At 42.1% G+C, this 13,275-nt stretch overlaps 1 protein-coding gene across 2 annotated transcripts in view; it reads right to left on the bottom strand.

The window, feature by feature from the left end:
• Positions 1-12,084, bottom strand: part of TEX10 (testis expressed 10) — a 49,363-nt gene extending 37,279 nt beyond the window's left edge. The window contains exons 1-6 of one of the 2 annotated variants that reach the window (XM_084282115.1): positions 12,025-12,084; positions 10,263-10,364; positions 9,602-9,790; positions 8,420-9,126; positions 2,698-2,941; positions 697-809 (exon numbers count right to left, since the gene is read on the bottom strand). In XM_084282115.1, coding sequence (XP_084138241.1) covers positions 697-809; positions 2,698-2,941; positions 8,420-9,126; positions 9,602-9,781 — 1,244 coding nt within the window. In that variant the 5' untranslated portion in view covers positions 9,782-9,790; positions 10,263-10,364; positions 12,025-12,084. The remainder of the gene's footprint in view (positions 1-696; positions 810-2,697; positions 2,942-8,419; positions 9,127-9,601; positions 9,791-10,262; positions 10,365-12,024) is intronic. The other variant, XM_084282114.1, reaches the window with a different exon arrangement.
• Between the last annotated feature and the right edge of the window lie 1,191 nt (positions 12,085-13,275).

The raw sequence follows: 13,275 nt of genomic DNA, 5'->3' as shown, positions 1-13,275 counted from the left end.
AAGTCCTCAATTAATATCCAAAACAAATCTGCAGAAGTCTCCAGTATCTATCCAACAGCATACTTATTTTCATGTGCAAGAATAGGGTAGATGTTTAGGAGTATAGTGAAGAAGGATGAATAGAATTTTAATAAGTCAGGATGTCATCTACAAGACAAGGAACATGGTTGCGTTGCCCAAATACTAGTTCTCAGATTTCCAGTTTCAAGAAAGGAGTTCAGGTCAAAACCTGGAAAAGCAGAACATCTTTTTTGGCTTTATCAACTTAATGGGTAAGGCTTAGCTGAAAGTTAAGTATTTCTGTAGGAGCTCTGCTGTACTTCTAATCTCTGTGCCCTTCTAGGAATGGAAAATGCAATACTTGAAATACCAAACATGATTTCAAACACAAATATACCTGCAGCATGATAGACCCTTAGAATAAAAGCAAGATTCCACTATGACAGCCCCATTTTCAGTAGCACAGCTTGCAGTACTTTCACTTCTTTAAAACAGCTTTTTCATCTCTACTGGAGGACTTTCAGATGACTTCCTATACAAAAATTTTAAGAAGTACAACCAAAACTCTGGTTGTACAGACCTCCCAGGAACACACAATAAAAAGTTTTGCAACATTACAAACTTAGTAATGCTCACATACGTTGTCTCATTTTACGAATCTAAAAGCTGTTAACACAACACTGATTTTATTCTTACCCTTTCCACGAATCTTTCTTTTTGTGCCTTACTGTTTCTTGTAAATAGTAAGGAAAACTACGCATGAAGTGGTGCTTGAAATCAACAAGGTAATTCATTCGGAGCCACACTTCCTATTAAGGAAAGCAGATGACAGAAAACGGCAGTAAGTGAAAACCATCAATGCAATCATGCACAAACGGGAAGATCCACAAAACAAGGGAGTAAAGTTGTGATACAATTCAAGACTGAGGGATAACATTTAATCCAAACTGGAGCAGTATGCGTTCCTAGCACATACTGAAGTGGATATACACAATATTAAACCAAGCGAGTTACAGGTATGAACTGAAACTGCTTTTACATTAATGTATCAGTGAACTCTGATTTACTTGCAGTGACTGTCCTGAATTTTCCCTTAAGACATGCTCTGACACTGCCTTCATCTTTCCCATTATTAACATGCTCGTAGCTCAGGACTTCCAACAAAACATCTTACTGAAAAAAGGTCATCCTTACAGAATAAGGTTTTTATATTCAAAAATAATTTCACCTTGTGGGTTAACAGACACTCTAAGTCACCATCCCACAAACTATCTAGCAGAACCCACCACACACACACAGAAGCTTGCATTGTTATTAAATTGATCAGGCACAACAATCTTTTTTATACATTCAAATATTCAAGAGAATGACCATTAAACTACTTCAAAGCTTAACAGGCTCCCACCAAGCACATTCAGAGTGGTTTGCCAGAAGATCTCTAGTAAACACCTTGGGCCCTTAAAGCCCAAGGACTGTTTCATAAGCAAAACTTCCATTTTCAAACTGAGCTATTTGAATGTGCTTATATATAAGGTAACTATAAAGGAACAGAGAAGATACAATTATAAAATACTGTATCCTCAAAAAAAATTTGGATGGACGTCAGATTTTCTTCTGACCATCTTAAGGTCACCTGTGTGTACCTGAAATGTCTTACATCTTAACACAAGAGCACTCCTTTCTTGTCACCAAAAGGCAGGCACCCTGTGGCTAAGGGCAGCAGCCCTAAAGCACCCTACAGAAAAAGGTTAGCAGCAGCAGGCTGCCACAGCCTCCTTTCTGCCTGCTCCCAAGTGGCTCTGTAGAAAGGACAGAGGTAAATGGGAACAGCAAGTTTTGTTCGGGGACACTGAATTCACCCCTCTCGGGCTGTCTGTGTCTGTTAGCTAACTCTGGTGTAATGGGTTGATTCCAGAATTTTTTGTAGTAATTGTTCTGTACATAGGTTTTGTTCAGCACATGAATCTAGAATCCTATACAGAGAGAAAAGCTGTCAAGGTATTCCTTCAACAGCCAAAATGACAAAAGAGTGTGTGTATTTTCCCATTTGCAGGGCCTTCTGCAGAGCAGCAGACATTGAGAAAAAAAAAAAAAAAAAAAAAAGTAATAGATTTATCAAAATAAAAGACAAGGCAAAATAATCAGGGCAAAAACTTTCAGAGATGCTTTCCAAAGCTCTTATTTAGGCTTTGATTCAGTGTCATGGGTGATACTACCAACCATGACACAGCAGTGCAGGTACTGCCAAGCAGTTTGTGTCTTCATAAAACCCTTGTCCCTTACCTTGCTAAGGGTTTAGGGTTTGTTTTTCCTTCCGCTACCCCAATGTGTAAAACCTTTCAACATGTAAAAACAAGAAAAAAAAATCCTCCATACCACACTTTGGGCAGATTGATATTCTAGAGGTTATCTGGGAGACAACGCTCCTCTTCTCCAGGATGAATTTCAGGCTCAAAAGTTTCCGTGCTGGTCTATCAGGAAGGATTCCTGGAGACCACTGCTGAACTCATTGCTCAGTTCAACAGATTCTGTTCTAGAGTAAGAGTCCTGACAAAATCCACACTCCAGTTTTGCTCAAACCCTAGGCTTTTTCTCTCTTACTCAAGTATTTCCACTATTTCCCATCACCAACCAACTGGTTTCTGATCAAAACAACATGAACTCTCATTATTATGCCACGGATCACTTCTCCCTTACCATTTTGTATGTTTCATCCTGTCGCTTTGTGAGCTTCCACAATAAATGTATTATACTAAGCACTTGCTGCATAAGCTGCTGAGAATCTGATTCCAAAAGATTTCCGAGAATGGGAGCTGATTGTGCGGGAGATGCTTCAATCCAGCACTCTATCAGTAACGGAATTATTATCTCAATAAAACCTTTTAAATTTTCAGCCGAGGACAGGCCTTTTTCTGCACTGTCCATTACACTTGCCAGAGACCTAAACGACAAAAGCAAAAAAAAGAAAAAGATAAAAGAAAAAGATAAAGATCACACCTTTAAAAACAGATTCAGCAATACTGCTTTCTTTTCTTTACACCAGAAAAAAAATACTTTAAAACATTTAAGGTTTGCTTGCTTTCTTGCTAAATATTTCAATTAGGAGTAATGGGATCATAGAATGACAGAATATCCCGAGTTGGAAGGGACCCATAAGGATCATCGAGTCCAACTCCTGGCTTGGACTCGATGTCCAAGTCACCACACAGGTCTAACCCAAAAATTCAGACCATAGTTCGAACCAACTACAACAAACCTGCTCCCGAGACTCCCTGCAAATCTGTGTGCTTCTATAGCAGCTTCTTAGATTTCAGTACTTCTCTCCCCACTGTTACATGTAAGGTCTACAGAAATGCAGAAATACGATTTGTATTATCATTATCGCCTTCAAGCAACAGGCAAGATTTCACTGTGCTCAGCACAACGGAATAACAAACTTTTACCTGAAGTTTTAAGCTCCTTGAAGCAAAATAATGAAACTGACTACAAAGTATTGTCAAACGCATGAGGTTTATTACAGTTAATAATGATCTTCAGCTATAATAAATATAATGGTTGCTCATAATAATAGAAATCATTCTGCAAAACCATAACCGATTCCCATTTAGACAGCTTAGCTTTAATGCTCCGGAGAGCAACTAGCTCAAAAATTATTAAAATGATCTGATAATAAACAAAAAATATCCCCAAATAAAGAGATATCATTTAAATCAAACTAGTATACATCTCCCAGAAAGCAAGAAAACCAAGATATTTTTTTTCTTGATTACACTTCTGTTTTCTTTTCCAAAAGAAATGATAAAATACTGCTCCCAAATAAATTCAGGCAGTTTAAATCCATTTTAAGAAGAATGTTCTTTAAAGAAAGTAACTCATGAAGCACTCTTGCTATTTTTTGAGCAATACAGAAGCTTTTGGATCTGTTTCTAATGCTCCTTAACATTAAGGAGCAATGTTAACCTGAACACATAATTGCTGGCATTGTGAAAACAAAATCATCATGGAACATGAAATGCTCATAGCAAGGAATTTCTGTAATTCTAAATTCTTAATATAAGTAAAAATTAGTATGCTCAATTTCCTATTAAACCCCTTCCTGTTTCAGTGATGTTCTCCAAGATACTCTCCTTTACAGATAAACACCCAAAATGAAATCTGAAAAACTACTTGCTTTCTTTCCACAGGTTGTTTACAAATATTTTAACTTGGTATCGAATTAAAGAGATTAACCAGTTTTCTCTGGTCATGCTATCATTTTCAAGCCAACCTATTTACTATATGTTTTCAAAGAACCTTTTTTAAAAAAATAAACAAACAAATAAACAGCACTAACAGCAACAACCAATATATGCAGTCAACTTAATTCTGCTTTTCCTCTTTAAATAAAATGATTTTTATTAACTATCTACTCTGTAGACACTACAGCGAAGACATCAGTTTCTTTTAGACTATAGGGTTTAAGGTGAATAACGTAGACATCTAAAGACACAGCAGACAAATCTCATCTTCTAGTTGTACCCATCACAAATCCTACAGCATCACCGGATGAGTAAGTTGCTACCAAGCCCTCTAATTTCACTGAACAGTGTTGTCCCATAAATGCCAGTAACATACGAATACCAGACACCTGGCTGAGATTCTGAAGTGTCAGTAATTGGGTAACATAGCTCTGAAGTCATGCTTTTAAACCATTTCTCTGAAAAGAATAGCTGGCATTACAGCAGAGCTCTGGCATTACAGCAAGCTATTTCTGGACCAGAAAAGCCACCTCATTAAACAATGAGCGGTGCATGAAACCTGAGAACACACACCTCGAGATTCCTACTGAAGTGTAACAAAGCACAGCCCTCTATTTCAGTGCTCACCTGAAACTAGGAATGGGAAGAAAAAAAAGAATTGAGTGCCAAAAGGGATATCCCACCCAGATGGTGAGAGCTTTTGGGAAAGAAAACTTAGCATAGCTTTCATGTCTCCCCTCAGAAGAAGCCCCTAGGTCTCAAAATAATCTCCTCTACACCTTCAAGGCTGACAGCAAAAGGGGTACGAAGTATCAGTGCCATCTGTTCAGTACGCATTTGATGAGTGCATCCTTTGCCATACACGGCTAAACGAATCAGAAGAGTTTGATGTCAATTAAAGTGTCGATATTTTTGTCACATATCCGTTATCGCTACTCCTTAATAGCAGGGTGGCTCTGAAAAACACCACAAAGCTCATTACCTTCACTTTGGGATGAACTGTTATTAAGGGGAGCTGTAAGATACTTATGTACGTAGCAACTTAAGCTGTCAATTTTCTTAAAATGCCAATATTCCTATAAGGAATACCAAACAAAATAATTTTTTTTGTAACCCTGCTGCAACGTGACAGTAAGGGAATGAAAGAAATCTAGGGAAGGAAATCAAAGAAGCATAAAAGAAACAGAAAATAGGTAAAGAACTGCTGGCTGCTTGAAGTAGGGAGTCACTGGAAGTTAGTAATTTTTCTCTTGGTCTTGCAGTCTGAATCAGATTACTGTGCTCCTCTCCCTTAGGTACGCATCACCTACTGCAGCAGAAAAACACTCAGCTGTATTTTTCACTTCTGTCTATCTGATGCACAGCACACACATATACATTCACTGTGCTTTGTCTTCCATTTCGGTCACTCAAGTCTTCTCCAATTTACTCTGCAGCTTTGTTTTATCCTTTCTTGGCAGAACAGATGCTCTATCATTCCGCTTCAGTACCGTTTCCAGTCCAAAAAAAAGATGACACACCTTGGTACCACCAAATTCAAGCTGTGATGCTGTAATGCCTTCCATTATTCCAAACCTGAAACGAAGTGATGCAAAAAGCAGCGCAGTCAGCAGCAACACATCAGGCAGAAAACACCTTCTAGTAATCTCCTACTTCACTGTGATCTTTAATTCATGTATAGAGTGAAGACCTAACATACAACAGAACATAACAAGGCCTTCATATTTGACTTGCTGAACCATCCAGCATTCCAGAAGAGATCTACACCGTTCATCAAATACTAATACTGCTAGCTGGAAAACCCTTGGAAAATCGTGTTCTGTAACCTAGGAGGTTGCACCCCTACCTGATGGACTTGCAAGATTAAAAAGATACAGGAACACAAATGTATCATCAACTTTAAACATTTAAATTATTATTAATGGTGTTTGGAAGCCTACTTTTTAAAGAAAGAAGTCAAAACCTATTTGCAGTGTTAGCGATGAGCCCTTTTGCCACCAACACACACGCACAATGCAATTAGTTACTTCTGGTTTGGCCACCTCTGATTACCTACAGTTACGACTCGATTATTTCTGCACTGCCTTCTTTAAACAAAAACACACACACACCACTTGAGATACTGAAGATCTTCAACAAAGCCATTTTGCTCCTCTTACTAGAGGTCATTTCTGTTCCTGCAGTAATGGTCGCAGCAGAGGCCCAGGAATGACCGTCGAAGGCCACACTTGGGATGGGAAGAGACAGAATTAAACACCTTCAGATTACTAGGAAAGATTTCAGAGGGAAGGGCTTCACACTGTAGGTGTCTTTCCTGTTTCTGGTAGCAAACAAAAGCCCCCAGGTAACTTCCACTCTTAACATTCCACAAATATCCAGTAAAACAAGCTCTGCTAGCCCCTTTGTACAAAGGGCTGCACCAACCCAGGAGCAAATACAAGAGAATGAGAACACTTCAGTACCTTGTGTGGCTATCCCTTGCCATTCTTCTGTCCTGCTGCCATCAGCTCTCTGTGCCGACTTTGCCTCGGATGCTAGCAGAGTTTCCTTCCACTCTTCCGGCTCCTCCTCGTGCTCGGAACGGCTTTGTGAAAGCATTTATAACCAGAAGCGGATCGCGATGCTTCACCGAAATCTAGCTCCTCAGAAAAGGGGAATCCGATTCAGGTGACACCAGGTGTGGTTTATTTTCCCAGACCTCGGATACAACGCACCTGCAGCTAGTACAGGGCACGGCACGGCACAGCACACGCTGCGCAGCACAAGAACCCCCTGCCACTCGGTGGTCCAGCCTTGTGTGACTGCAAGATGAAGTCCATAGGACCATTTCACACTGAAACTCTCCCCTGCCACAAGACTGGATCTCGCTGCTTTAGTTTCCAAGGTAGCTTTAACCACAGCAGCTATTGTCGGACATCACTGAACTCTTAAGCTATGCTAACAACCACTTTTGTGAGAATAAGCTTTATATTAAGCTAAGTAAAATGTAAATTTCCCAACGATGCCACAGGTAACACCCAGAGGAAGCCTAAGAGAACAGGAACAGAACAGCCATTCCTGTGTCACCAAGACGGAGGTTGAAAAGAGCTGCTAATTCAGGCCCACATCTGGGGTATTAAAAGAGAACCTCTTCTTCTGCGCCTCCTTCAAAGCAATGAGGTGGACATAATGATGGATCCCACGGTGGGATTTAAACCTTTTTTCTGCTCAGTTTGGTAAAACCACTTTATATCCATCCCGTAGTCAGCCTTCCTCAGCAGTGAAACAAGGGCTGTGGTTTCACTTCAAACTGAGATCTACAGATTAGAAATGCTGTATAACAGCTACACAGCAGTTCTGCTTTTCAGGTAGTTCATGCCAGCTGTTCTACCACCACACGGGTAACATCTATAACCATAAATACACGAGGATGGCAACATTAAAAAGGTACCACAAGAACTGGGGGGGGCTGGGTTCCCCTCTGGTTTGAGGTGAATCAGAAAAGACAGAGAGAAACAAATATGGTTAGTTATTTCTCCCTAAACTTCAGTTCAGGTCTACTTAGGGCCCCAGACCTTTCTGTTCCTAAACACACTGCTTTTTCCCCCACTTTCATCAGCGTGTCTCAGCAGACACATCCTTTATCCATAGTGAAGACGCAAGCTTGGGAATTGATTTAGAATATCCAAAATTGGAAACTCGGCAGAGCTTCACACAGCCAGGTGCATCTTAGTGTGCTATTTGACAAGGAAGCTATATTCAGATGAAGAAATTACGCTCCTTCTCAAGTTATTATAGACTCTTGAAGGTGAAAGCACAAAGTTTCAATCAAGTTCCTTATTGCTGTGTAACAGATACATTCACATTTAGTATAGAGAAATCCCACTCTGCTTGCCCCCACACATATTTCATACCCTGCAATAATCTGCAGTCTTCAGTTTGCAACCCAAAAAACCACTAACAAGTTGCTCTTCCAGAATTATCATGAATAGCATAAAGGAAGCTTTTACTTGCTAACAAGCTGAGTTTTTCAAGCCTCTGCAGTAAAACTGCACGTTACACCAAATACCCTGCAATACAACTAACAGACAATCCCACAATGAGAATCAAACAGTTGCTTTCAACAGCAGCAAGCCCCAGTTCGACATTAATTGTGCCCGTGAAGTTGACACGAACTAATTTGGGAATTGATGTTTTCTCACCTCAGTCTAAAGGAGGAGTTGATCTTTGGTCGTAAGCCACCGTTTTCATACAGCTGTATGTGCTGCTGGTTGTTTGCGTGGACCTTCCAGCTTATACATATGGGGTTCCTCCCAGAATGAGGACTATCCTTTTGCTCCTGAAGCCCTTCGTCTTCGATTTCATTGGATCCATCTACCACGGCCTGGAGAAACTTCTTGAGCCTGATGAGGACGTTCAGCCTCCACTGCTGAGAAGTTACCCTGCGGTTCGGGTTAACAGACAGCATCCAGGAGAGTTTCTCTCTGCTCTTCAGTCTTTTGGACAGTTGCTGGTGAGAGATTAGCTCGACAAAATTCTTCAGCAATATAACACTGCGGTCTGTGAGGAGAGCTGGGTACGCTTCCAATAAAACATCCAGGACTTTCAGTGAATCCTCCTGAATTCCCACGCTGATGTGAGTCATGGCACTGGAGAGATGGGCACTTACCAAGGGGAAAAACGGAGCAATCTGTTCAGCTCTTATTTTGGAAGCCAAGAATTGAAGCAGGTGAACAGCCGCTCCTCTGACACCGGCATCTTTGTCTGTAAACACAGCTGCCACCTCGCTTATTATACTCGAAAGGTGGGCATCGATTATGAACGGATACTGAGACAGGAGCTCCTTGAGCCCAAGAAGTGCATTTTGCTTAACCCCAGGACTGTAATGGTGCATCTGTGAAAGCAGATCCTACAAGGAAAGAAACACAAACATTTGCTTTCATTATCACTCTAAACTCTTTAAATTCCCTCACCTATTTTCTAGCACATTTTTTCCTAAATATTAGAAAATATAGAATCTGTTCCAATGAGGTATTGCTGTCTGTAGCAGCGTAGTAAATTCAAAACAAACGTAATATTGGTTTAAACAATGAACAAATCAGCAATATTCAACAACAGGAAAAACAAGATACCATAACTTGTCCTTCAGGTAATTACATAACTGTCGTTCTCAGGTATATATACAAGCCTACTGACTTCACAGAGGCACAACCAAAAGATGTCCTCTCACAGCTCGTCTCAAAAGTAGAACTAGAAAATTTTAGTCTCAACAGCTCTCTTCAGCTTAAGAGTTGCAAGATATGGAAGACAACACAAAGGAAGGAAAGCAGAAGGTAAATGTCAAGTCATTATCTGTCACTTCAGAATGTATTACCACAATATACCTTTATGTTAAGTTTTCTGTTCTGTGCAGTAAGCAATCCATCTTCTTTAAGCTGCTCCGGAATTTGTATGGTCTTTGTTTTGAAGGTGGTGTCTGTTGCATTTTCTAATTTTGGCTTTTTTTTCCCAACTTTTAATTTCACTTTCTGGAAGTCTTCTTGATGTTTCCTTTTTTTAGTCATTCTGATTCTCTGCAAAAAGACATTCAGAGTCTTAAATTAATACATTACCAACAAATACATTTTCCACCAAAAAACAGCAACTTCCTAGTGAAGGCAACTGTTTTTACTCTCTTTCCTATGCATAAACTGTTGCCCACTTGTTGAGACCGGATGCTAAGCTGAACAGACTGAATAGACCCGCAGGCTGATCCCGCAGAACTGTTCTTCTAGTGTCCAGAAAATACTCCACTGTTCCTTTGGTTGCCTTTCAATAAAGCAGTTCTCAGAGTGAAAAGGTCACTTAAGTATCTTCATCTTCCACTACTTCATCAGAATAAGTTGTGGTTTTCTGTGGGTTTTTTTTGGTTGTTTTTCTTTAACAAACTGTCCTGCTGATAAGGCAACTTTTTATGTACCTGACCCCTTGTCATGGCTGAAGAGCTCAGTTAACAGTTTCACTTCATTTGTACATTGTTTAAAGACTCAATCATTACCAACATACTTGTTTCCACAGGTAAACTCATGGATCTCATCAGGCCTTCACTGATAACAGCAGCATAATGAAACTGTAAGAAAACTTCCTCTACACTCTCAAAAGTCCAGGCTGTGCATTTAGGAATAATCATTAGGAAGAAGAAGGGGAGAAAAACAGGTTAAAAAGGCACAGAGTAAAAAAAGGTTGAAAAACTAAGTCATTGAATAAGGCCTAAGAAATACGGTAGCATAAATAGCTACATTTACTTGCGCAGTAATCCTAGAAGAGATATGCAATAACCAAAACAAAGCCCAGTTCCCAGACTTCAGTTTCTTGGCTTGGATACTTCTGTACAGATAAAAGTACATCTGGTTGTACCAGAGCGAAAAACACACTACACCACGGGTTCCCTTATCTTCCTTCCCCGCTCACCGTCCCCATACATCTTCTAAAATCTCTCAAAACAAAGCTCTAGAAGCTGATCTCGCACTACTCAACATCTTGTACAGTTTGTGCCTAGATTTCTGATGGTTAAGACAATGAACCCACGGTCCAAGGACTCCTAGAAGCGGTCGCAGGGATTACTTACAATTTAAGAGCACGAAGGGGGAGACGAGCACGCAGTTGTTACGATGCTGAGGTTTTAACATTTCATAATTTCCTACCAATAAAAGGTAATTTTTGCAGCTGGAAATCTGAATACGTCCAGATGTCCTTGTATACAGATATATCCAGCTTTCAAGGTTCATGTTAGATACGTAAACTTTCTGTTTCTTCAGTGTGACAGGAGCTCTCTTTTGAGCTACGCTTTGGGTAACTGAGTTTTGCACGTTATTAATAACTGATCCGTAGGTAAATATTGTGAACACAACATTCAACATCTAAAGAGCACATTAACTAAAAAAAATGAAAGAAGACAACATAGGTGATCAAACCTAGAAAATTCTAAATAAAGCATCCCCACAGTGATTGCTTTATGACCACCACTGACTCGAGCAGGTAAAATTGCACAGCTGATTTTCCAACAGACTTCAGATTTGGTGAATCTGTGCTGTACCACAGCATTTCACCCACACACCACAGCTGTACGTACGAAGACTTTAACTGAAGTGTAAATTTAGCATCAGGAATCTATTGGCTGAAAATTGACTTATAATTTGGGGTTTGGTCCCCAAATTTAAAAGGCCCTTTAGTAGCCTAGTATAACAAGCTTTTATAATTGGCTTTATCAGACATATATATATTAACCTTATGCTTTTTTTAGGAAGGAACTACCTGATTTTCACTACTCAGAAGACACAGGAATAGCCGAAAGCTCCAGTGGTGACGGGCTTCCCCGCACTGCCTTGCCTCACCAGGCGTTTTGAGGTCTCCCCCTCCCAGATGCCTCCCACCCCACCCTGGATCACAGACCGAGGCGCACACACCGGGCCCAAACCCATTATTTTCAAGCAGAAAGACCCCCCAAAAAAAGGCGCAGTTTCCCCTGGCAGCAGGAGGAAGCCCGGCTGGCCCCGCACTGCGCATTTCGGGCCGGGTTTATCGCCAACCCACAGCCTCCATTTCCCACCCCCCCCAAACAGCACCGCCAGACCCGGGACCACCGGCGGCTAAGGGCACACAACCCGTTAAATTACCTCAATCACCGCCTCCCAGCCCTTCACCACCCCCCTCCCCCGGCGGCCTTCCCCCCCGGGGGGCTGCAGCCGCACGGCCGCCAGGTCTACCCCCCTTCCCCGCCGGGCCGGGCCCCGCCGCCCCCGCCTCAGCCTCAGCCCCGGCCCCTCACCGAGCACGCGGCAGCCCCGGCCCCGCCACCCCGCTCCGCGCCGCTCCGCTCCGCGCCGCCCCGCCCGGGAAACGGCCGCCTCGCCTCAGCGGGCGGGGAGCGACGCCCAGCGCCCAGCGCCGCCTGTGGGGCTGGAGGACCGCGGCTGTCGGGGCGCCTCAGGGGGGCTGCCGGCCTCTCTCGTGGCGCCCCGCTGCCTGTGATTCTGTCTCCCATTAAAACGTGTCCCCAAGCACCAGGGACAACCGTTCCTTAAGCACCGCCAGGGATGGTGACACCGCCACCTCCCCGAGCAACCCCTTTCCACTGCCTGACCATTCCCTGACAAGAAATGGCTCCTAATTTCGAACCTGAGCCTCCCCTGGCACAACCATTCCCTCTACCCCTATCACTAGTTATCTACAAGAAAAGCCCGACCCCAGCTCCCCACACCTTCCTTTCAGGTAGTTATTAGATTAATAAGGTCTCCCCTGAGCCTCCTCTTCCCCAGACCAAACCCCCCCCAGCTCCCTCAGCCGCCCCTCACAGGACTGGTGCTCCAGGCCCTTCCACAGCTCCGTAGCCCTTCTCTGTGCACTCTTTTGATGTGACATGATTAAAATGTTAAATCTTAACGTGATTAAATCAGATTCATTTCACACACACACACATACAGCAGAGCAGTCTCTTGTGGAACAGGCCCACCTGCTCACCAACAGATGACAGCCTTCTTGCTAAACAAGACGTTTTTAGCACTTCCTGCAAAAGAAGTATTTTGTACAATTCCACTCACGCTTCATGAGTACTGCCACAGTTGTGTTCTTCTGCTTGTGCCAGCTTTTTTTTTTTTGTCATCACCATCCCTGGCAGTGTCAAAGGAAAGATTGGACCTGGCACTTACGGATGTGGTTTAGCGGGTGACAGTGGTAGTAGGGTGATGGTTGGACCAGATGATCTTGAAGGTCTCTTCCAGCTTTAATGTTTCTATGATTTGTAAGATACTCAGAGCTACATTTTCCACTTTGCAGCCTGACACAACTTCAAGACAGAAAGCCCTGCTTTTGCAGGAAATCACTTACCTAGCTTTAAAGCAACCTGTGATTCTCACTCTACCTTCTTCTCTGACTTGCCTTAATGTATCAATTAGAACAATTTGATCACATCGCTGAAGTAATTATGTTACACTAGTTTGATTTGAACCATTTGAACCTAGGTGGATACTTGCTAAAAGTTCAACAGCAGCGTAACATGTCAGCATTCCACCACACAAGG

This window comes from Netta rufina (assembly GCF_964035555.1).
Source record: "Netta rufina genome assembly, chromosome: 2".
Taxonomy (NCBI): domain Eukaryota; kingdom Metazoa; phylum Chordata; class Aves; order Anseriformes; family Anatidae; genus Netta; species Netta rufina.
This window is presented reverse-complemented; position numbering and strand designations above follow the sequence as displayed.